This window comes from Squalius cephalus, assembly GCF_949319135.1.
Source record: "Squalius cephalus genome assembly, chromosome: 9".
In the NCBI taxonomy this organism is placed as follows: Eukaryota; Metazoa; Chordata; class Actinopteri; order Cypriniformes; family Leuciscidae; genus Squalius; species Squalius cephalus.
Genome location: NC_137130.1, coordinates 16,708,276 through 16,734,608, shown reverse-complemented (window position 1 = coordinate 16,734,608; position 26,333 = coordinate 16,708,276). Strand labels below are relative to the sequence as shown.

The window sequence follows — 26,333 nt, the reverse complement described above, 5'->3', positions numbered from 1 at the left end:
TTTCAGGAGATATCTCGCATTAAATGTGCTCAGTATTTGTGCCTGTTCACAACTAAGAAGCATTTGGATTCTTTCTGTTGTGTCTGGACAGGTAAAACCACCTTTTTAGTTTTGGTTTAATCAGTGACTCAGTCGTTGGCTTTTGTGTTGTATAAATCTTTTTAAATTTCTGGATTATCTGTAATATTTATCTGTGTTTATCCAGGGTTGTGTCGTAAACCTTGACATATCAGCACATTAGCCAAACAGATTGATCACCTTCCACTAATGATTGTCAGATTTTAACAGGGTCGTGCCCTCATCAGTAGATTAGGTAGTCATTAACATTTTCATTAACCCAGACTTGATCTCTCCCGTCCCAGGTTTGATTTGTGTGTTGTTTGAGGTTCCTCTTTTTTATTGTTGCTTTGTTTTTCCATTCAGGATGTCAGAGGCCAGTGGGTCTGTCACGGGGCAAAGCTAAAGTTTGCTCTTACAGTGGCTGGTACTATTGCCCAAGTTGTCACCAGGACAACCTCTTCCTCATACCTGCTCGTCTACTGCACAATTGGGACACTAATAAACACAAGGTATGTGTACAGACCTATTTACCCAATGCATATCTTCAATATCGTTAATAATTCTATACGTTTCCATGGTGCATTTGAGTTTAGAAATCAGCTCAAGACATCTAACAAAAGCTAAAAGTGATTACAAGTAACAACATTGTTGACATTGTGGTTCAGGTGTCGAAACAAGCGAAGGAGTTTCTGGAGTTTGTTTATGAGGAGCCATTGTTAGACGTCCAGCAGTTGAACCTGTGTCTGTATGAGCATTGCGAGGCGCTGGCGGCCGTTCTCAAACTGAGACAGCAGCTCCAGTCTCTCAGGGCCTACCTCTTCAGCTGTCGGGCCACAGTGGCAGAAGACCTCCGCCGCAGGTGAGCTATGCCAGATAGCTGGAAGTGGAAAGATAGGGAAAGTAAGAGTAAAACAGTTACAAAATGGTATATTTTGATAATACACATCTGACATGGACCGTCTTTTGTTGTTTGAATCAACGTTTTGTTTACCAACCCCGTTTTGCTTTATTAACTCTGTGGGTACCGAAACAGCAGATTATTGAAAATGGCAATTACTGCACAAAAGGGGGTTTATGTAGCGATGACATAGAAGCCATTTTTGGTTCCCCAAAGAACCTTTCAGTGAACAGTTATTGAAAGTAAAATTTCTAAGTGTAAAGAACATTTTATTAATCAAATAATCTTTTTCCATTCTTAAGAACCTTTTATGCAGTGTTATGTTAAAGGTTGTTTATGGAACCATCAATGCAAATAAATCTTTATTTTTAAGAGTGTATAGTGATCAACCAATAAGGATGTTTCTGTTGCCAGTGTGACTATTGATATCACACAATTCAATGAGTCATGTACTAAAAATTGCTGCATTATAAATATTACATATTTATTTAAAAAACCTTTAAAACTTTTAACTTTTTAAACTAAACAATCACTTTTATTTTGTTTTTAATACATTTTAAATACATTTATACATTTTTATTTCTTACATTTTTAATTCTTATGATATTTTTAATTAAAAAAATTGTAAAGCACTTTGAATTTACCACTGTGTATGAAATGTGCTGTATAAATAAACTTCCTAAAATATATAATAAGCTTGTTTTATTTTATTTTATTTTTTGGCCTTATTGAGATTGGTTGACCACAACTGGAGTAGCGTTTCTTAGTTTCCTTTAAACAAACAGTAATTTGCTGCAGTTTTTAAATAAATGTTTTCTTGTAGGTCGTCTGGGAAAGTGTCAAGGTGAGAGTTTAATGGCACAACTTCTGCTTAAAAAATGACAGGTTCAGTGATCTATGAACGTTTATGCTCCCGTGAAACTGAGATTCTCGCCTATTGAAAATGTTGTTGCAATAACTCGAATCATATGCAAATGAAATAAAATGTGCAAAGGCTAATTATTGTGACTAATTTTTATATAAAACACATGACCATGGAGCAAGAGCAAAACTCGCTGTGGAGACTGTAGAAGTGATTGGTTGTTTCATCTATGCCTATATGGTGTTTTTTTCTTTTTTCTTGTTAAGAACCAACACAAAAGATTATATTGTTGTTAGTGACATCAAAACAGTTGGAGTTATAAAGTCAGGAAGATAAGATTAAGTTCATAAATACTTCATTGATATCAGTGCATGAGTGTATAAATATTCCCTGCTTGTAGTAGTCCAGTGATTCTGATAACAGTGTTTGATTTAGCCTTGCAGGGATACACACTGAGATTTTCCTCTCTCTGTTTCCAGATTTGTAAGATAGAAGTAAATATATATTGTGGAAAAACATAATTTGTTTCAAACAGGACATTATCCTATTTTTGAATAATAAACACCTACTTGTAATAGCTACTTTTTTCATGACAATAGCATCTTCATTAATCATTTGATGTAGGCTACATTACTGTGATAAATATTTGTAGAATCTTCCAAGGCACATAAAATAGTGGTTGACTGCTGCTGGTAGCATCTGGTTTGTTACTCTATGCAAAATAGAGAGAGATTCATCGTAACATAGACATGTATTTAGCATGTAGCACTGACAAAGTGTGAATTTGTAATGCTATTTCAAGGAATGCATTTGGGTTTTTGGGAATAAGCAGATCTTTCGTGGATTTCTAAGGTCCATGTTCAGCAGGAATGTGAAGGAGCTGTGTTTATGCAAAGGTTTCAGCACTAAAAGGCTTGTCTATGTGATGAATGCTTTGTGCTCTTACTAGGGTCAGTGTGGAGACCATGAGATTGCGCTAAGAGGCCTTAAACATTCACACCATAGGAGACGAAAGCATGTACAGCTCTGTGATGAAATATCACACAATGGAAAGCTACCACCAGCGTTTCCCCAACGAATGACTCCGCTCCTTTTATACTAACAATTAATCATCAGAAAAAGATAACTGTTTACTGAAATTAGGGTTAAGTGGAAGTTTAGATGTTTCACCCAAAAATCGACTAAATTTTGCGATCATTTACTTTAGTGTGGTTCTTATAAGCCTGCATCGCAATCTTTATTAATATATATTATATATGAAACGCTGAGACATTCTTCAAAATATCTTCTTTTGCGTTCCACAGAAGAAAGTCAAAGAAAGTTTATAACATCACGGTGTGCAAATGATCACCAAAGCTTTATTTTTGTGTGGAAAAATAGAGGAAACTGCAGTTTATTTCTCCTAGTGCCCATGAAACACATCCTCAGATAGACATAGAGCTCTTTTTGTGGTAAACTAATTTCCATCTTATTCTTTCTTTTCCCTATTGAAATCAAGTATGGCAAAACAAAAACGTTCATAAAAAAAAAAACTTCAAATGTTGACTTAATGCTGTTGCTAATGCACTCTTAGCTACATGTTCAGAACGCTGTTTGTTGTTTTGAATCACTGAATTATTGAATGGGCCAGTACCCTTTCCTATGTATTCGCTCCTTTGAACTCCATGGTGACGTAGAAACAGGATGGCCGTTTGAAGTGCAGACGTGAGGGCTCTTGCAAAAGGGAACCTCAGCTTGAACTGAATATCCTCTCCGAGGTTCATCTTCTTGGAGCGGTCCCAGCTGCCCACCGAGCGGTGACTTTATCTGGCCGCTGTGTTTACGGGGTGTAGCAGTGGTGACCCTAGCAGGAGGCAGCGCTAGAGGGCTAGTGTTTATGGCCAGGCTATTAGCAGGCATCAGGCTAATGCTCCACTTCTCCAAACAGTGTAGGATTGATGAGGGCGGTGGCGCTAAAATATTACCTTAGCCATTCATCGCCCAGCCCGGAGACTCATCAGCGGTTGTGAAAAGGCCCACAAGTGTTTACACTAAGCCATTGAGAGAAGGGGGAGATCTGTCACAGTCCACACCTAATGCACCTCATTGAACTGCAGGGGCATCCACACACACACACGCTTACTACCTTAGTCTTTACCTTTCAATAGTTCTCCCTCGTGTCTAGGCTTGGGAAATAAGAACCAGTTTTGATTTGCTCTACTATTCAGGGGCACTGCAACACTGCTACTGGATCCACAGTGTGAAACATACAACACGACCAATATAGTCCATTTTCCAAGCGAATGACTATTATGAGCTAGATCTTTTTAGTGAACCATAAGCATACAGTGCAATTGGTATTGTCTGATTCTTGAGAAATTCTTTAAAAATCTTTAGAAGTGGATCAAAACCACACAGGACAGTCAGTGTAGTCTAATCGATTCCTGAGTTAATGACTCCTATAAACCAGGGCTGCATCCAAAATCGCATACTTCCCTTACTATATAGTAGGCGAAAAACAGTATGAGACAAAATAAGTATTTCGGAATTCACTATACTCATAAAAGAGTAGGCAAAAAGTGCCCGGATGACTTACTACTTCCGGCGAGACTCTGAAATGTGCATACGATGAACACTTTATTATACCATGAGGCCACAGGACAGGATTTATGAATGACAGTGAAGCGATGCAACTGACACTGTTAGGTCACATGATAATGACAACATGGCGGATGTAGTACGTCCAGATTACTTACATTACACACACTCGTACTGTATAAAACATACTTTTTTAGCAGTCGTGAAGTAATTACTTATTCAAAATGAGTACCTACTCGAGAGTATGCGATTTCGGACGCAGCCCAGTTCTTTTTGGTGAATCAGACACATACATGTGTTTTCTAATGTTTTGAAAGAAGTCTCTTATGCTCACCCAGGCTGCATATATATGATCAAAAATTCATTTCAATAATAAAAGCATTAATTCTGATGTATTATTACAATTTTAAATGACTATAACTGTAATTATATATTTTAAACAGCCATTGCTCCAGCTCCAGAGCTCAGTGTCTTTCAGAAATCATTCTAATATGCTGATCTGTTGCTTAAGAAACTTTTCTTATTATTATCAATGTTGAAAACAGGTGTGATGCTTCATATTTAGTGGAAACTGTGATTCATTATTTTTCAGGATTCTTTGAACCGAAAGTTCAAAAGAACAGCATTTATTTGAAATATAATTTTTGAACAGATGTGTAGTGTGTTTTTTGTTTAGTGCTGTTGTCTAATATGTCTTTTACAAGGTGAATTATTGAATTGTATTAATACCACCTTTCAAAATTCATTATTAGTCATATTTCATTTTTCTAAACATTTATCTCTCAAAAGTAAAAAAAAAAAAAAATTGTTAACGGAACCATTAAAGAACTATAATTCTTAACTGGAAACAAAGTTTCTTATGTTGTTTCGTACCTTTATCATTTTATTCCATGGAATGCTGTCTTTCCACTTGTTTGAATACTTGAATACTAATTCTCTAAATAACATCTATAAGAAGCCTGTTTACTTAAATATGGTGCCTGCTGACTTTTCTTGTTCATCTACTTTTGACCAATCACAGGTTACTTCATAATCACAGTTTCTCTCCCATTAAAGATTATCTATCCATAGGCGGTCAAGGGAAAACAGCAAAATCAACATATAGCCTCTTGCTTATAATGTGCTTGCCACTCACCCTCTGATTCCGGTGTCTGGATTTGGTTGTCTTTTGTATGACAAGAAGTCATATATCGTCTGGTTACCAGCACTGCAAACACTTGAATGTATTTACCCTGAGAAATGACAAAAGATTCAGACATGAAGCTCTGCCATGAGCAGAGATTAATTTATGCTGGGGGATATAGAAAGCAGAAAATAGACTGTCACCATGACCAGAGGTAAATGAACACCCAGAGAGACGCAGGTTTCTTTTCAAACACTGTCCTGACTTGAACAAGCTTGACAATGGCAGGCGAATCAGTGTAACAACACATCCGCAGGGATTAAGTTAGGATTTCATCTTGTCATACAGAAGATAGCGCATTAGAACATGGAATCTTGTCAATGCAATATCTTTTGTTTGTCAGCCTTCCAAAGATGTTCAGTAATACCACACTTGTTGCACAGATTTGTGGGTATGTAAAGCTTTGAGCTCTGTGGTTTCCAGACCCTTTATTAGGCGCTCATACCTCTCTAAGGCCGCAAATCTGTCAAGAGTGATCTGTAAACACTTCAGTGGAAAATTCTTTATCATCAAAATATAAAAATTCTGCTTTAGGATTCTTCTTGTCGATTCCACTTCCTCAATGGTCCCATTATGACTTTTTAGAGGCATTTAGCTGTATGTGTTAATTGACTAAAGAACCAACTCATGCATTTTTCACTTTGTTTTTAAATCACTAAAAAAAAAAAATGGTTTATAAGAGTCATTTGTTTGGGAATCAAACATGCTCTATTTGATTTACTAAAAAGAACTGGATCATGATTTTGAGAGTCATTTGTGTTGGAATCAAACTACACTGGTTTTTGCTGGTTGCAGTCAAACTACACTGTTTGTGTGTAACGGAGGCCAGCTAGTAAAGAGCTTTGCAGGTAAAACCTCACTCAAAAGGTGCGTTAGTGGCTGATGCTGTATACTTTGCACTATAGATTTAGCAGTGGTGTTTTCATTTGGTTGCTTTTTTTTTTTTAATGGATCTCGTTTACCAACCCTACTCATCGTGCATCATTCTTTTTCATTAACGAGTTTAAAGAACATCTACAAATACTCCTGTCTGAGAACAGTACAACATGGCCAAAAAGACAGCACATTTAAACTCTCTCTCTTTAAGGTTTTAATGCATATATTTCTTAAACCTAAGACAACGCATTCACAACTCTTGATAAAGTATCGTTTTTGACGTGCCATACATCAAACCCTAAACAAAGCTGCTGTCATCAACTCTATTTGTACTAATGACACCTGCTGCAACTCTTGTCTGTTGACCCTTGAGCCTTCCATAAACAACTGAAAAGAGATTTCATCCTCAGCTTAGTAAACATCCCACCCCCTGCCTCCATGCCTCAGTTTAGACTAAGATTAGTGCTGTAATGATTGCTTGGCCTAATGAGGTCTGAGGGATGAGCTGTGAATAGGGCTGTCTGGAGTACCGCCATGCTTCCTCTCTTCAGCCAGCAATGAGATTATGGCAGTGAATGAAAAGATGGAGGTTCACCGCAATCCCTAAAGCTGAAGACTGAGATGTCCAGCGAGTCTCAAAACACGCGTGCATTTGTGCAACATAGGCGATTTTTAGATCATGTGCTACTCTACATATTATCATAGCTAAATTCACTCCTAAATGCCCCATTATAGCTCAAAACTACCCAGCATGCTTTCCTCCCATGCCTTAATGCCATAAATTCCCTCTCTCCTGTCTCTAGCTGTGTTTGTGGTCTGCAAGGCTGTCTCTAATTCCCAACATCTGCCTGACGGGCTGCTAATGACGGAACCAAGCCACTGAGGAAGCGGAGTGGAGGAACTATTAGTGGGCAGGAGTAAAGATGCACCGGTTTCCAGTGCCAAACTACCTAATAGATCCAATTTTCCAGCCTTTTGTGGTAAAAAAAAAAAAAAAAAAAAAAGACAGCACTAGTCCGCTATAGTGTGGCTACACCAATAGCTTTGTGTCTGAATGAATTGTTTTATGCATCTCCAATGAGGAACATTAACATTTCATTAGACTGAATCACCTGTTCTGCTGGGTCAGTTGTCAGTGGTTGTTATTGACTGACTAGTTAGTAAAAGATGGGATCAATAACAGTTTTTCGTTTCATTTCCTTCTCGCAACCGCACGTTGTTTTTTTTTCTTTCCACCTCACAGTGTGCCTGTTGCTTTTCCCTTCCCCTCTTTTCTGGATAATTCTGTGGGCCCTTGAGTTTGTAATGTGAGCAGGCGTGGGTGAATGAGAGAGGGAAAGAGCGAGTGTTGGCTCATGGGAGGAGAGAGGTGAAGAGGGCCATAATAGCCAGCCAGATGGAGAGAGAGAGACTGAGCCGCCCCACTTCACCCATAATAAGGGATAGTGCTTTTAAATGCCTATTTTACAGCCTTTTTCTAATTCAATTGAATTAACCCCTATTTCCAAGCAATTTGGGCCCATGTTGTCATGGATACAGAGGCGGAAAGGCGGGAAACTAGCGTTCCTCCTGAAATAGATTTGTGTGTAAGCTATTGCAGTTATTTTTCTACAGATATGATCAGGCTCAGTTATGACTTGAGGTAATATTTATATGCTTTTTATGCTATTTCATGTTATTTTTCTTGTTTTTTTTTCTGCAGGATCTTTCCAAGAGAATACCTGTTACAGCACGTGCACCTCTACTCATTGGCAGACCTGCAGCAGGTGAGTCTTAACCATTCCTTTTTTTTTTCTCTCTTTATACATATACATGCATGTAGGCTGACACAGAATTGTTTTGTAATCTACGAAATAATCTATGAAGTTTTGCTGAATGGAGTAAAAATAATGTTTTGAACAGTGTAGACTGTCGTAACAAATTTTTTTTTATTTCATTCTGCAAGGATGCATTACATTGACCAAAAGTGATCGTAAAGACGTTGTTACAAAATATTTATTTTTCAAATAAATTATACATTTATTATGGTTTCCACAAAAATACGAAGCAGCATGACTTAAAAATAAATATTTATTTTTAATATAAATATTTATTTTTATAAATAGTTTTATTTATTTTTTAAAACACAATTTCTGAAACGGAAATATTTCTTGAACAAAAAATCAGCATATTAGAATGATTTCTAAAGGGTCATGTGACACTAATTATTGGAGTAATGACTGCTGAAAATACAGCTCTGCCATCACAGGAATAAATTACATTTTAAAATGTTTAAATAGAAAACATACATAAATCCAGCCTTGGTGAGCAAAAGAGAACTTTCAAAAACATTTTTTTTAAAGTATTGCCAAACATTTGAATAGAATGTTTTTTAAATGTTTGACTTTGTGCTTGTGAATTATTTCTTGAACATAAATGCCACTTGGTTTGATATTTTGTATCAAACCAATGCAATGACATTCATACATGTTTAAAAAGAGTGGCTAAAGTGATAAGTATGTATGGAGGTGACTATATGTACTCATATTTCCTCGCACGATCCTGATAAAAGACTTCATCGCTTTCACAGACACACACCTGTAGCACCCATCATCACCATGCAGCGTGTCTCTGGTCATTGTCTTCTGGCAGTGGATGTTGAGAGGCTGTGAGAGTGAGGGTGTTTTTCACACCCTTCCCTCGCAACCCTGACATTCAGAGAGTTACTGTAGATCTATGTGCAGCTCAGTGTCGCTGACACATTAACCTTCTGCTCTTCACTTAGTGTTTTCAATGGCTCATATTTTTATAGCTTGCAAATAATTCGCTCTTGTTTTTGGGTTTATTGTGTCATCAACTTTTTTCTCTTTGTTCTTGCATATTAGATAAAAAACTGAATTGAACTGAAACTAAGAAATGTACACGCTTTCATTGAAATCAAGCCTCAAAACATCATAATGTAGAGGTGTTTCACTTGGAAAAAGTTTCCCATTTAGTCCATTGTTGTTAATTAAACAATTGTTGTTTGCAAACAGTGTTCTCATCTCCCCTCTTTTTCTCTCTCCTTCCCTCAATCTGCACACCCCCCCCCCATACCCCCACACCCCTGCCACCGTGCCTGAATTTTTTTGTCACTCTTCTGTTTCTTAGGAATGACCCCTGCCCTTATTTTTCTGTTGCTCTCAGAACATCTATTCTTCTGTCCCACATCCCCTCTCCCTTCTTTCTCCTGGTGGGAGGCTGGAGTCCCTCTCCACCCTATGTTCCCCCCACCCAGCCTACTAATTACTGTCATTCAGAAGCAACAGGCAGAAAAACAAAGCGTGACAGTCCTGCCTCTGCTTCCATTCCATTCTATTGTTCCCCAATATCCCATTGCCTGACACTGCCCCTTTAGCTTTTTATTGTAAGTTTATTTATGTCTTTTACATTCAACATGTCAATTAGATCTAAATTATTATTAGATATAAATGTATATTACATATAAATTATGTATTCATTTATAGTAAATTAATTATTTATTTACTTACGAGTTTTAATTCATTTATTTTTTACTTATTTTTATTTTTGCCACAAAACAAAGCTGTATAGTTGATTTTTAAATGTATCTTTAAACCCCTAACCCTAAAGCCTCTTTCACACAGAGATTCCGGAAAATACAGTGATAATGTGTCCTTGGATTGTATGATTTTTTTGTTTGGTTCATTCACACTGCCTGTGATTTTCTGGAATCTGTGCGTACGTTCACACACATCCCGTAAAGATCCTGTAAAGACAAGTGACATCAGGATGTGACCTGTAATGTCTCCGCACTGTCTGAGATTTCTTTCTTGAGAAACCACACTCGTGCATTTTTTTTTTTCTGATTTGATCAAAAACTAGCGATTTGCGTACCGTTCCACTAAGTTGGCGAACGATCTAAGCTTCACACCCCTTGCGGCATTGGTCCTGCCTTTTGTTCACACAGAGCGCGTTCCGGGACTGATCCCAGCAATGTTACTAGATCCCCATCCCAGGATCAATCTCGGGATGTGTTTGCATTCACACAGAAGGCACTCTAGCAATTGTATGGCAATTTTCTGGGATCAACGCTCTGTGTGAAAGGGGCTTAAGTAAGACCAATTGTAGTAGTAATGCTTACCATAGTCTTTCTCTCTCTTTTTCCCTGTCTGTTTGTGTCACAGTAATATTGCTCAGTATTGGGGCTGTGGGTCTTAAAACAGTGCCTAAAAATGGGCTTCTCTTTAAAAATTCAGAATATTGTTTTGCTATTGTGAACCAGTTTTCTTTGTTACACCAATTTGGCTCATACTTGCATCTTTGAAGTGAAACGGCACAGTTGTCCGTGGTTCTTAAATACTCTCTGCACTGTCAGTACTTTGTCCCCCTTCTTGTGTACTTTTTATTCATCACATTCAGCACAAGACCTTTATACTCTCTCCCCCACTGCCTGTGTAAGGCCCAAATTCGAGGCATTTCCCATTCACGTCACATTACTTTCTCTTTCAGCTTCTTAATTGGCTTACCTTATTAAGGAGCCATTTTCTTTTAGTGTTTCTACTTAGTGCCGGTTCCTCCGCGGCTCTGGAATGCTCGCCCTCCGTGTTCACTCAATGCTGATCTCCAGCAAGACTCCAAACACACTATTGACCAAATCCGAATGCTCTCCTCGTTTAATCTAACAATTAGCACTAAGTTTTGGGCAATCTTATTTTAAAAACATGACCCCCTTTACCATATTAGTTTGCATTAAACTTGCCTATAAGCCAGCTTTGTTTGGCCACTGCTTGTTTGATGTCTTTACTGGAAGAGTATGAAAAGTTTACCAAGTGCACCAAGATGGACACAAGTAGAGTGCTATATAAATGCTAATTGTATTGTATGCGTTGTACCGAAGGCAACAGCATTAGTCTTGCCAACATTCTGCAACAATATGCACTTAATTGAGCTCAAGCGATAACATTCAGGTCCTCAGAAGTTACATATCTGAATCAAGTGTTTTTTCTCACCAAGAGAAACATCAACTTTCGTAAAACCATCTTGCTTCTAGGATGCCTAAATCACACCTGGGGCTTACACCATGAAGCCGGTTTAGGTGGCTAGCCAAGTATGTTTCATTTTAGTTTGCGCACACCCTGGGTTTTAGGCACTATGAAAGTGGTTTGACTTTTAGCAGTGTTCATCGCCATAGTAACTTGCGCTTCACGGCTAACCTGGTCCGGGGCAGGTTATGCTCCAGGTAAGAGGTTGCAAACCGGACTTGGGCCAATCAGCTGTGAGCAAAGGATAAAGTCACTCCACCTGTTTCTACTGTACACTACATAGAAAATTATTTTTAAAGACAAAATCGTCTGGCTTTTAGTATATATTATTTCTGTAATTATTATACCCTTAATCGATCACAGAGTTTAAATGAATAAATATATAAAGGCAATATAAATACACTTTAGAATCAATAGATAAAGCTAAACATTGACTACATGTGAGTTTAAATGTTCAATTTTCTCAATACCTTTATCAACTGTATAAACTAACTTCAACTTTTACTTGCACTGATATAGCAAGTCTTTTTCTTTTAGTTGTCCTCTTTCATAGACAGCTATTTTCTTCTTGCTGTGTGAATTTGTATAAATTCTTAATATTTTTTTAATCTCGTAATATTCTGCAGAAGAAAGAAGTGAATCGCGCTGCTTCTCTCGCGAGAAATGAATTGCAGTTTCACTCTTTCTCAGCATGTGATTGGCTGTTCGCTACTGATTGTCACACCTAAACTCCTAAGAGTTGACAGAGAAAGTTGATGATCAGCATCATGGTACCAACTAAGCCAGGTTGGATTGGTTTGGTTTTGTCAACTCAAAACTAATCCTGCAACCCTGAGTCTATTCAACTACCATCATGGTACAGGCCCCAGGTCTGTTATGACCAATGCGTTTACTCTCCATGGTCCACAAATATGATGGATCTTCACATTGTTTCTCTCATGCCCATCTCACGCGGCTGTACCCTGGCTGGCCAGCTCTCTCTCACTTCCTCACACACGCCAGTTGTAATCCTGTTTTGCGAGGCCCTGGCAGGGAGGGTGTTATCCAAACAGAGCTCACACTTTCTTTATCTGTCTAATCTGGGCCCTTTCTCTGCCGTTTAATGGAGCGGGCGAGGACATTAGGGCCAGGGCTGAGGAGGGGATGAAGAAGTAGGCGCTAAACTGTGGTTTTAGGGGATTAAGCAACTGACAACAAAGCACATGCAAGACAGGAGCAAAAGGTGGGGGATTTGGGGGGAGCTGATTTGGCAGACGTCACCCATGCCCCCCGAAATAGCCACAAAGATGCTGGTTTTAGTGAGTCGCCCAACTTTAATGCATGTTTAACATTTTTACCGGGTTTTTCTTTTGCATAAAAATTTGAGTTAAACAATGACTTTAAAATGAACATGAATTTCAGAATATCTTATTTCAGTGTCTCCCTTTTGCTTGAACTACAAGTTTGTTTAAAACCTGATGATCATGTTCTCCAGCCTTATTTGAGATGATCCAATGTGCATATTGTGCTTCAATAGATAAACATCTGACCATCTGTACAAAGATTTTACATTAAAAATGTCTCAAATTTGAATAGTGACTAATATTTCTCATTAGTTTTATGTTAAAACTCTTTTTTGTAATGTTTATTTTGAGGATTAAATTGTATTATTTTACATATACTTTTTCACCGTTCAAAAATGTGGGGTCTGTAAGAGGTTTTTATATGTTTTAGAAGTCTTTTATGCAAGGTTGCATTAACTTGATCAAAAGCACATTATAAACAGTAAATTAGTTAAATATTATTATTTAAAATAACTGTTTTCTATTTTAATATATTTTTAAATGTAATTTATTCCTGTGATGGCAAAGCTGAATTTTCAGCATCATGACTCCAGTCTTCAGTGTCAAATTATCCTTCAGAAATCCTGCTAATATGCTGATTTGCTGCTCAAGAAACATTTCTTATTATTACCAATGTTGAAAACAGTTGTGTTGTTTGTGGAAACAATGATAATTTTTTTTTTAGGATTTGTTGATGAATAGAACATTTAAAGTAACAAGAATAAAAATAAACGTTTAAACAGAAATATTTGCAACATTATAAATGTCTTTAATGTGTAGTGTATATTACGTATAATAAGTGTATTAACGTATATTAAAGAAAATTAATATACATTTATATTTATGAATGTGTTTTAATGTATAGTAATATTTTAGGTAAAATTTATCCTTATTACTATTTAACTGAGCCCTTGAGGGTGATTTAATGCAACTCATTTTAAATCAGTTGATCTTGTCTAGCTGTTGAAGCATAAATTCACATTTTCACTTCTTTGTCAGTAACTCTTCTTAACAGCCCTCTTGCTCTTCACAGTCCCTCCCCATTAAGTCTGGCGTACTCGCCGTTTCGCTCACCTTGCCTGCTAAATTATTTAAATGCTTAATTACTCCCTCTGCCAGCATTGATCAAGGGGAGTATACATCATCTTTACCAAAGGACGGCAAGTGTGCTCACCACACCGCTTTGATTGGTGGCTTGCAGCGTTTCCTTAATGCCTTGCTATATTACTTCACCACATGGGAAAAGGCAGGGTATTTGGCTTCTGTCAGCCCAGGCAGAGAAAAACAGGAGTGCCTGACTCTGAACTGAAAGCTACTTGATGGATGGATGGTTAAGGGCTCTCCTGGTGCCTGTACTGAGAAAGGCTGCCAACAGCTTCACCTTTATGTTCATTGGACATTGACAATGACTACTTTATTGCATGTGGGTCTTTCTGCCTAGTGTCTTTTTGACTCGGGCAGTGCTTTGGTGGAATGTGAAGAATTCTTTCTAATTGAGAATTATGAAATGTTGAAAAGGGATCAAATGTAATGAAAATATTCTTGGAGTGTATAACCCTCTGGTGCTGTTGGGTCATTTTTTTTACCAGAATTTTTATCTCCATTGGAATGGTACAAAACTTGGTAAAGGTTTTGGCACTTCTTGTGTGTCACACTTGTATTGTTCGGAGTCAAAAATGACAGCATTGGAAATGAATGGGAGACAAATTTCATTTATTGGAAACGTTTGGTACTGCGCACAAACAAATTCTTACTGAAAGCTACTTTTTTTTAGTTATCAACCTCAAATTTTGGAACACAGCTTGTTTAGATTAATGGCCTTGATTTTCTCAGAGTTTTAGAGTAAAATGTGTTTTGGAAAATATATATTTTGTATAAAAAAATTTAAATGGTATTTTTGTGTGATTTCAATGATCTGCCAAGTGTTTTTAAAAAGAGTCCAAACTTAAGTCTGTGCTCCAAAGCATTCAAGATTAATGGCAGTTTAAGTTGGAAATTTAACTTTCAGGTCCATGCTCAAAAAAGTGAATAAATGGATTATATAACTACTGCATAAATATAATTTAATACCATAACATGCCCCAACATACAAAATATTAAATAAAAAACATTATCTAATTAAAATATAGTACAATCATTTCATTGGAATAAAAAAAATAACAAAATCTGTCATTTTTGACCGACACTGACACAGAGGGTTATACCCATATTTGTATTGTAGATTTTATTATTTTTCTTTATTTTGTTAAGCACCTAAAAGGTACTTATGTAAAGTATAAGCTAATTGTAGGCGCTATATAAAATTGATGGTGATGATGATGATGATGATGATAATTATTATTACATTTTTAGAGCACGGTAGGGTTTGGCATTAAAAAGCCTTTTGACTATTTAATATAATCTAAAAATGTTATTTAATATAATGTAAAAATATTTATATACTATATTATAAATGTACATCTGCATTATGTTAGCTTTGAAATGGCTTAAAAGGTTATTTAAAAGGAACCATCTGCAACAATGGTCAACAAAATTATTGCCAAGTAGATTTAAAATGCTTCTTTGTTGCTTAATTGTTGCTTGAAGTATTCGATATATATCGCTCAGTCTTAGAGCACAATACACATTACCCAGTTCATTCCCATGGACATTTATACACTAATGTAAGAAACGTAGACATTTTGATGTACAACCTTCCAATAAACCCTGTAGTTCAAACATTAGAGAATTGCACTAGCAATACAAAAGTCATGGGATTCCAAGGGGAGGCAAGAACTGATAAAACATGTTTCTTGAATCCCACCTTGAAAGTCGCTTTGGATACAAGCGTCTGCCCAGTGCATAAATGTAAACCAAACACACCATGTTTTAAGTAACTAAACACATCATCTGGCAACTTTGGCCATGGCTGTAGAGTCTAGATTCCCTGTTCCCACACAAACCTTCCCCTTTTCAACCCATTCTCCCTGCTCACATATGTGTGTGCGTGTCTTTCGTGGGAGACTTCGGTGGTCCTCCTTTTATTCTTTCTTTTCCCTCGAGCCTTCCCGTCCCACCCTCCCCAGCTCTCCTGCTCCACTGTCCCCTCTTCTCCTCCTCCATCCTTGTGGAAGGGCTGAAGAATGCTGGCAGGCCCTTTAATTGGTGTGCTGCAGTGCTGCCAGGTGTAGCCACTTGTCTCTGCCCCCTTGGTGAATATGCACTGGAGGTCTAGGCCCCTTCCCCTGTCTCATTCAACATCCCACAATACACCTTCTTCAGCGCCCCGCTTTCAAAGAACAGGCCGATTTTTAACTACTCTGGCCGATAAATGGCATTCACATATTATTTTTTGCAAACAGTCTCCCAAAAGGAATTACCCCACCCTCGATCCGTAGCCAACCCCCCACTCTCTAAGCATTCATTAGTTTTCATGTGGATTCCTGATGTGATGTCTTTTTTTTTCTTCGTTTTTTTTTTTTTTTTTTGTACTTGGCTCCCATTGTATCTTGTTCTTAAGTGTTTGTCCAGTCGCTAAAAATCTCAGATAGACCTCTAACTGTTAACAGGATGATTACTGTAATTTTCAAGATTCAGTCTTGTAAGGGTGAGCGACATACTGGTAGAGTATGGCAAAATGTGTTATTTAACAACTGGTAGATTTTGGACTATTGCACCTACTGCGGTTACGCTCATATGAGATTGCAGTGCTGCGCTGTCACAAAAGTATTTCATGTACATGCGTTTTAAAGCCTTACCAGTTTAAACGTTCAAGCAATTTTAAAGCATGCAACCACACTAAGATGCTAAAGAAACTCAATTCGGTACTTGCTTGCTTCTGATTTCTGTTTCTGTGAGCACACATCCGAAACGCACACAAAACGCTGCTCACACAGCGTGGCTTTACATCCTACGTTTCTGTAGTGTTTCGATAGACCTACCTGAAAAACATAAAGCACTCTTTATTTAGTTTGTATCTTTGTACTGTTGCATTTATTTGTCCTATTTGCTTGTAATTAGTTCCTTATTTTATTGCTAACAATTTTGCTGCGAAATTGGTGTTGAGAATTGTGAAATTTGATTGGAATCTAAACTTTTGGTATCGTAATAACCTTATTTCCAGCAAAAATAACTATATTGTGTTATATATCTTGTTAAAGTGAAATAAAATGACTCCTATTGTGACAATCATATGGCCCACCCCTCAGTTATGGAATGCTTACAGTTTCCACTTTTGTAATGTCTTTCTCTTTTCTGCAGGTCATAGATGGAAAGCTCGCTCCCTTCCTCTCTAAGGTGATCAAGTTTGCCAGCTCTCATGTCTACAGCTGTAGTCTGTGCCGGGAGAAGGGCTTCATCTGTGAGCTTTGTCAAAATGGTCAGGTCATCTATCCCTTCCAGGAGAATTCCACCAGAAGGTGAGATATGTAACCGCTGTTTCACCTCTAAATGTCTCATGACGTTTCAGCTCTGTGAAATCAAAGATGCTACATACAGTGGCCTAAAAAAATAAAAGTAGCTTAACTTTTCAGCCATTGTTGCAATTACGTTTCACTAACTAGACTCAGTGGAACCACAGGTGTGGTTTATTTAAGTGCCAGTTGTCTGTCAAATGGTCCGCAGCTCATTGCTGATGATTGTCCAGCCTCTGTGTCATGTTAGTCACACCCAGCGGGTGGTGGATTGAGGTGTGATGATGCAGTGATAGTACACCCTTTGTAAGGGGACAGTTAATCCTTCGAGCATCTCAGCTTTTTTTCAGCAGGCTGTGTGTTGGCCGCTTATGGCCTGCAGCTGATAAACCGCTCTCTGGTTTTCATACCACCAGTGTGACTAGAATCTTTCGGACTCTCCAGCGAAGTGGAGTGCAGTTCCCAGAACAGATGCTGCTATTTAAACATAGCTCCTCACACGGCAACACTGATAAAGCCTCAGTGACTATCGGTTAGGGCTGTGTTACATTTTGAAATGAATTAGATAAGGTTAATGCAGTTACATTTATCTAAAATAGTTCAAATATTTTTCTCCATTTCATATTTAAACTTTCGATATTTCATTTTGTTCTGTCTGATTTTCTGTAGACTATTCTGACCAGTCTACAGAATATCAGACAGAACAGAATGAAATATCGAAAGTTTAAATATGAAATGGGGAAAAATATTTTATTATTTTTAGCAGACCTATAAAGTATGTATGGAGAGAGACCACAAAAAAAAAAACATATATACATACATACATTTATTTTTATTTGTGTATTTTTTAATATATATAAAAATATATGCTCAATATGTGAATACATTTTTGTTTCTTTTAATATTTACATTTTTTAAAAGTATGTAAAAATGTTTTAATAAATTGTATATATATATTTGCTTTTTTTAAATACATATAAAATTAAGAATATTACAAATATAAATATTGCGCAAGACATTTTTTTTATATATATATTATATTTTTTATATTTTATATTGTTTTATTTTCTCTCCTAAAAAAAGGAATGAATGCATGAGGAGATTCATTGCATTTAATTATAAATCGTTTTACAGCCTTGCTATTGGTACATGTTGATTCACTGATAGACCCAGTCGCATCTGTCCATGATTGATTGAGCATGTCTGTTAGTACAGCTGGATCCAGGTGTTGCACTAACTGCTTCACTGCGTGACCTGTTTAGTTTATCCAGAATTTCATGGGTGTGTTTGTATGCACTTCATGTTGTATCTGTAACAGTACATGCTCAATAGGCCACTACTGTGCAGTCATAAGAGCAGAAGGTGTTTCCACGCCCCACTGTAAATCCATAAATTCCACAAACCACCACCACACCTCTCTGATGAGCAAGTGCACCACAGCCCTTATGGCTTTTGGATCCTTACTGTTGGAAAGAATTATTTATTTATAGAGGTCGATTTAAAATAGACATCCTGTCAGCTAGTATTATCTTGTTAGCATGCTTTAGGTTTTATTTATGTTGGGCATGCTTCAGATTGCAAGACTTTTTCATTTCTGGGGGGATGTTTACTAATAGTTCTATATAAAGAGGAAATCATATTAGATCACGAGGAATGCCTTTCTAAAACTCTAATAAGAACAAGGCCTTTTTATGCTTTAGTGCAAAGCAGACCGTTTTCAGGAATAGACCACCAGTAGTACTTCTGGTTAGTATTGCACAACCTCTTTGCCAGCAGTGATCTTGGTTTAAGTCTTGGCTTGGCAGCCCAAAAACTTTAACCACTGGCCTACTACCGCCCATGATGGTGCACAGAGAGAAGTCGCTTCTCTTTAGAGGAATGAGGAGCCCTTGAGCTCCTAATTGTTCTAGTAAAGGACGTAGTAGTTTTATATAGACTGGGACTAACCTTTTTAGCCTGCATGATATTTAAAAGGACATGTACTATATGTTTACACACACACACACACACACACACACACACACACACACACACACACACACACACTATCTTTGTGGGGACTCTCCATAGACTTAATGTTTTTTATACTGTACAAACGGTATATTCTATCCCCTTACACTAACCCGACCCCTAAACCTACCCATCACAAAAAACTTTCTGCATTTTTACATTTCCAAAAAAACTCATTCTGTATGATTTATAAGCGTGTTTACCCATGGGGACCTCAATTTAGGTCCCCACTGTGACACGAGTCCCCATGAGTCTGTGTGCATTCAGGTTGAAGTCCCCACCGGGATAGAAAAACAGGTACACACACACACACACACACACACATACACACACACACATATATATGCAAAGCATTAATATTTATATATAATTTATATGTACGTATACATACAGTATATGTATAAGTGTGTGAGCATATCGAAAAATACAGGCAAAGTACGCTCTCATATATATATATATATACAGTACTGTGCAAAAGTCTTAGGCATGTTAATACCACCCCCACCCCCCCCCCCCCCCCCCCCCCCAAAAAAATGGTTTTAAGTCAGTTATTTATATCTTTTGCTGTAGTGTGTCAGTAGGAAATATCAGTTTACATTTCCAAACATTCTTTTTGCCATTAATTGTAATAATCCAGTGAGATTTGTGTATGCACAAGGAGTCTGACAACAGCCGGTCTGATCTGATCTCACCATCATCGAGTCCGTCTGTGATTACATGAAGAAACAGGAAAAAACTGAGAACATATTAACATGCCTAAGACTTTTGCACAGTACTATATATGGATATATAGTGGATATATATATATATATATATATATATATATATATATATATATAAATATTCAACATTTGAAGTGGATCAAAAAAAGTTCATCAAAGTTGTCCCAAGACAAGAACGGGTATTGTTCAAAATCCATGTATAACTTTGATGAAAGGTTTTGATCCACTTAAAATGTTGACTACTGTATATGTGTGTGTGTGTGTGTGTATATATATGAATGTTTGGATCAACCATCAGCGTTCTCCTGTTTTGACTGCAGATGCGATGGCTGCGGAGCCGTCTTCCACGCCGAGTGTCGGATGCGAGCCCAGCCGTGCCCGCGATGCGTGCGCAGAGAACTGCACAAGAAGCCGGCGTCATTCTGGAGGAGGCACGGCCCTCACGACAGCCCTGATGACCAAGTGCTAGACTGCTTCGAGCTGGACACCTGAACACACTGCTCTAATGAAGTCCGAGTGCTGCTGTAACCAAGAAGCACAAGATACTGTGTTCCTTCGGTGGAAGTGCTCCCTGAAAACCGAGAAACAGAGGAGTTTTTGTTTTTTTTACATTCTCCCTCACCTGAGAGAGAAGGGCACAGAGACAATAATTCAGCTCGCGAAGAGCAGAGGCTTCATAATGATACCAATTTACCCTTCCCTTTCATCTACCAAATGACAGCCAGGGCCAACCGACAAATACAGGCAAAGTACACTCACACACTTGCACATAAACACTCTCACTGACTGATGTAAAATAATGCACTTTTTTTGGCAGACTCACAATCCAAGAGTGATGATTCAAACCAATTTCAGGACACAAATAGAGCTTCTAATCCATTAATGGTTTGGTGAAAATGAGCGCTGCAAGATGGCTGTCTGGCCGCTCCATTCGGTTTCCCTCCCCGCTGTAGTTAACCTACGATGCCGAAGAACCTTGATCTAGAACATGAAGATGAACTTCCTTAGAACAAAAAATATCTTTTTTTTATGTTTTTAACATGATTTCATTATTGCATTTTCACATTTGCAATTTGTTCAATGTTTTTTTATATAAGTTCATTGCACTTTCAGTCACAGTATGTTTGCATACCCGTTTTCATTTTAAACCCGTTATGCTTTGAGCTTTGTGGACTGAAGGTTTGAGTTGTGTAATATGAGCTAGGACTTCTGTCTTGTCCCATCCAGCTGAAGTTTAAAACGTTTGACTGTTTATCAACACTCAATGGCACTGCCTATAAGCAGCCGAACCACGTTGTTCTTGCTAACCGCCTGGTCTGTGATTACAAACTACCCTTGGCCACCAAGCCCCAAAATTACAGTCTAGAGCTCCAGGGCTTTGTTTAGCATTCATACGTCTATTTAACAAGAAACGTAAAGCAAACCCGAAATTCTTTGACCAGACCTGTTCTTCTGTAGTTCGACAATATGTGGACGATACAAAAAATTACCTTTTTTGTCAGACGACCCCTGCTGTAAATGTAGCGAGCTTACTGACATTTTAGAATGTTCCCTTGAATCACAATTAAACCTAAGTTTCTTTTTCTTTTCTTCTGTAAGCATACAGTAGGAGAAAAGAGCAGTGTCTCTCTTCCTGGACACCTCACCAGCAAACAAAGCGTTAGATATAAATCACATTCAGCTTTACTGATAGAAACGCATTGGAACTACCTGCTAATTGAAAAATCGTCTACAAGTTACTGTTATACTGGATGTCAAATATTCAAACTGATGCTGTACACTTGATGTTTGAAACTTAAGTTCATTACTGGCCAACAATTGACATTAATTGAACTCTTTCAGATGGGTCTAGGTCAACTTACATATCATTTGCTACCATGTTACATTTTGTTTGTGAGAAAATGTGTGTAAGTTTTTGAGCTTATGAGCTTGTTTTGCACCAAGAAGTTTACTTCTAAATGAGATTCAGTCTTAGTTTACGTGTGGTTTGTGTGTGATAGAATGATGTAAAATCATGGATGGATGATCGTGTTAGAACATTTGGTTGTATTTATTGAGTCTGTGTTTGTTTGCCTGCCTTAAATTGAAAGCCAACGCATTGGCCTGTTGATGTTCTTCAATTAGCAAGCTATAATCAAATAATGTTTCAGTATTTAATCTAATCAGAATATCAGGCTATAGAATATATCGTAATATAATCACTTAATCATTTTGGTATTTGAAGGCGAAGACCTTTACTTATCTTACTAAAAAAAAGGAATCTTCCCAAAATCTGGCAGTCTCTTGTTTTCCCATCAGAGATCTTGTCATTACACCATTTTAAACTTGAACTGAGCGAAATGCACCATGTTTTACATGTTACTGTAAGATGGAATGATTTCAAATCTGTTCGCTTTGAAAGTTTGATTTATTATGTTACTTTGCATTATTTGTACTGTTCTTTAAAATCAGGGATTCTTAACACAATGAATTATGGGACAAACAAAAAGGGAACTCAGTGGATGTACTCGGTGAATATCTTTTGTTCCTTCAGTACACCAAAATGGTCTTTTATTTTCATGTTTGTTGAAGTTGTAATGGAATTTTTTTTTCTGCTGTCATCTTGTTCTCAGTTGTATATTTACATGTCAGTTTTGTTTCAGACATATTTATTGTATTTATATACTTAACTGCAATTTCTGTATCAGTTTTCGGATTTTCCCTGTGCTTTCTTGTACTCTGTAAACTCTCCATTACAGACAACCTCTTGCAAATATTTGTGTTTCAGAACTGGTGCGGGTTCCTTCCAGTTTTCCTCTTTTCTTTGCCTTTTTTTTTTTTACCACTGTTGCCAATAAAGAAAATTACTTAACAACACATTGTGCTCTTTTTATGCTCCAACACTAATGGCGTCATCTAAATTGACTTTTTAGGATTTTGCAAAGTATTTTCGATTCCGCACAGATTATTTTCCTGGTCAGAATCCAAGGCAGCAGTGGAACAAATGCATCATGGCCGTGGCTGTGGTTGTGGTGTTCCCTTTTGGGTCCTGGTGCACCGAAGTGGGTCCAAGCAGTGAATCACGAGCTAATCCCAAATTAAAAGCCACATGCTTGTATCTGGTTCTGTTTGGAGTTGTACCAACAACCACTGGACCTGTTAGAGACCACAGCATGAGGCTTCTAATTTTTTGCATAGTGGTACTGACGTATAAACATTTGAAATTCAGTCTTGTGATGTGATATGATTCTATTGAGAACAGTTACCATGGAGGTATTTTCTTCATCAAGGCATTTTAAATATTTGTCCAACCTATCCAGGGCTCAACAATAAGGATGGTCATGAGTGAGTGAGGGAGTTTCGGGCCAGTGTGAGTGAGTTTCGGACCAGTTGACTGAAAAGTGCTCTGCTGACACTTTCAGGAAGCTTACAGATCCAATGTTTATGCCTTTAAAAACTTAAGCATTTGGTTTTCTGCAATGTATACTACATTTCTGTGGAAAGTTCTATTGATTTGTTGCTAAGTTGATGTTATTTAGCTGACTAACATAAATGGGGTTTTGTTGAAATTACAAAAATTACTTTTGGTAGTCTTGAAAACATCAGTATGTGTTGAAAACTACAAACTAATCAGTGATGTTTTTGTATTCTGTACTTTTTCCCCCCATCAATAGTGTTATTGAATATATATAATAAAGAAAATTAAGTTTTATCTAGCTAACATAGAAATGGATAATTTTGTGGTTAAAAAATCTGAAAGTTAAAAAAACTCCCCATTGTTTAGCTCTGCTGTCTTTATAAATTTTTTTGCTGATTTATTTTACATCGTATTTACTTGTCAAATTAATTATTTTATAATAACTGTTTTAATAACAGTTTCATTCCAACGTAAAAAAGCGATTATAAACATACATATACATATACAGTATATGATCACACCTTCATTCATTCAAGTGCGATAAGATGCAAAAAAGCACTGTACTGGTGCGTGTCTGTGAATCTCCTGTCTGTGTGACAGACACACACAGGACTCATGCATACAGAAAAACACTTCAGACAGCGCTCCCTTTAGCGCTTGAATGGACAAAAAAACACAAAAGTATGCCAAAATGCCCGCTTTGTTGAGTATCTTAAGTCTTAAATTAGTTACATAAAGTCTTAAATGACCATAAAGAGTTGTGAGGACATTGGATGTGTGTCAGATCCACGTCATGTGCTTCTAATCTTAAAGTGACAGAAGCCTAATAAACCTGTTGCTGTGATTTCTGTCAGTAATGTAAATCACTTACTGCTCTTGACGGAATAACTTGTGTAGCTTTAGTAAGGATTAATCTATATTTCATTTATAATGTATGCAGTGAAGACTGTCTATTCATATATATATATATATATATATATATATATATTTATATTCTATAAATTTCCTACCTGTTAGATCAAATATTTAAAATATGCTATCTTTATGCTGTTTTATATTGTTTGTACATTCATTTGGAGATTAACTGTGAAATTATTACAATATGAAAATGTATTTAAACTTTAATGGGTGCGATTATTAAAGATTATTCAACACTGCATTTTCAGTTGAATTTGGGGAAACCACTTGTTGCATTGAGCTATTTCAATTACTTTGGTTTGATTTGTTCATTGCAAACATCTGAAAGTCTGTATATTTTGCCAATAAACCTGATTTGCAATGGGGCTTGAATAATTTCGATTACAACAGTGTATGTATGTATGTATGTATATACTGTATATATATATATATATATATATAGTGGGAAGAACAAGTATTTGATACACTGCCGATTTTGCAGGTTTTCCCACTTACAAAACATGTAGAAGTCTGTAATTTTTAGGTACTCTTCAACTGTGAGTGACGGAATCTAAAACAAAAATCCAGAAAATCACATTGTATGATTTTTAATTAATTAATTTGCATTTTATTGCATGACATAAGTATTTGATACATCAGAAAAGCAGAACTTAATATTTGGTTCTGCAATTACAGAGATCATACGTTTCCTGTAGTTCTTGACCAGGTTTGCACTGCAGCAGGGATTTTGGCCCACTCCTCCATACAGACCTTCTCCAGATCCTCCAGGTTTCGGGGTTGTCGCTGGGCAATACAGACTTATAGCTCCCTCCAAAGATTTTCTATTGGGTTCAGGTCTGGAGACTGGCTAGGCCACTCCAGGACCTTGAGATGCTTCTTACGGAGCCACTCCTTAGTTGCCCTGGCTGTGTGTTTCGGGTCGTTGTCATGCTGGAAGACCCAGCCACGACCCATCTTCAATGCTCTTACTGAGGATTGAATACACACACACAGACACACACACACACACACACACACATTTGAATATGAAAAAATATAAACTGTATTTGGACACTTCCATGTAGTCACATTAGTGAACACCTGTATTTTTTGTCCTGTTTCATATATTCACTTTCATCACCTTACATGTGCAGGAAAAAAAAGAACCAGGCTTGTTTAATATAGTTTCGCAAACCTTTCCTGATTCTTGTCTGAGTGATGTCTCGGTTAAGCTAATGGCCGGCCACCCCAGACGCTTCCTCCTCTCCTTGGTTTACTTTTTCAACACTTCCCTCATGTTTTTTCCTCCTCCCCTGCTTTTTTCTTCTCTTGAAAGAGAACAGTAATTTGTCCTGGCTTTAGAGAGCTCTAAAGCCTTTCTCTGACAGAGAATAATCCACGAGAATCCAACCACTGCCGATGGGCCGGAACATGCCAAGTCTTTCCTCCTTTGTGTGTGTTTTTGTGAGAATGTGCTTGTTCCCCAACTCTTAAAGCCGGTTTTCGAGCCTCGGCTTAAAATCGAGGCGTCCTGCTGATCCCAGACTCCATTACGGTCTTAATGTGTGACAGCTCAATGCTGAAGATGCCTTTAAGATGGGTGTTTTCACACATATCTGGACTTGTTGCATCCTTTTGTTTTTGGAACGGTGAAGATTTTTTCGTGTCAGGAGGATGTTTTTAGGGATATGCTGTGATTATTATTTTACACACAGAACAATAGATGAATTATGCTGAAGTTGTACCTAAAAGAAAGAGAAACAAACACGTTAGATACAATGTTTATTAAGTATCAAGGCAGAATTTTTGCCAAATCTTTTTTTTAAATCAAAATAAAAATCAGAATGCATTAAATCATTCAAAAGAAAATAGATTTATGGAATTTCCAATCCGTCTGGACAAGCTGAACAGCCTGTTCTTGTTTCACCCTCCTCACAGTTTGAGTCTCCTGCAGTATTTCCCTTCACAGCTAACATGAACTTGCTGAAGGGGTGGGAGCGTATATTTGGTAGTTGCACTATGCTTATGAGAATAGCTGTTATTTTAGCAGGGCCGTGTGAATGTGTGTGTGAGCTGTGTGTGCACGGTCTGACTCATTTGCCTGTGATTTGTATTGA

At 37.3% G+C, this 26,333-nt stretch overlaps 1 protein-coding gene across 2 annotated transcripts in view; it reads left to right on the top strand.

Moving 5' to 3' along the window:
- plekhm3 (pleckstrin homology domain containing, family M, member 3) overlaps positions 1 to 22,778 on the top strand; it is a 39,139-nt gene extending 16,361 nt beyond the window's left edge. The window contains exons 4-8 of one of the 2 annotated variants that reach the window (XM_079882464.1): positions 424 to 569; positions 726 to 919; positions 8,159 to 8,222; positions 17,039 to 17,196; positions 20,243 to 22,778. In XM_079882464.1, the coding sequence (XP_079738590.1) occupies positions 424 to 569; positions 726 to 919; positions 8,159 to 8,222; positions 17,039 to 17,196; positions 20,243 to 20,414 (734 nt within the window). In that variant the 3' untranslated portion in view covers positions 20,415 to 22,778. Of the gene's footprint in view, positions 1 to 423; positions 570 to 725; positions 920 to 7,259; positions 7,439 to 8,158; positions 8,223 to 17,038; positions 17,197 to 20,242 lie in introns of those variants that run through there. The other variant, XM_079882465.1, reaches the window with a different exon arrangement.
- The last annotated feature ends 3,555 nt before the right edge of the window (positions 22,779 to 26,333 follow it).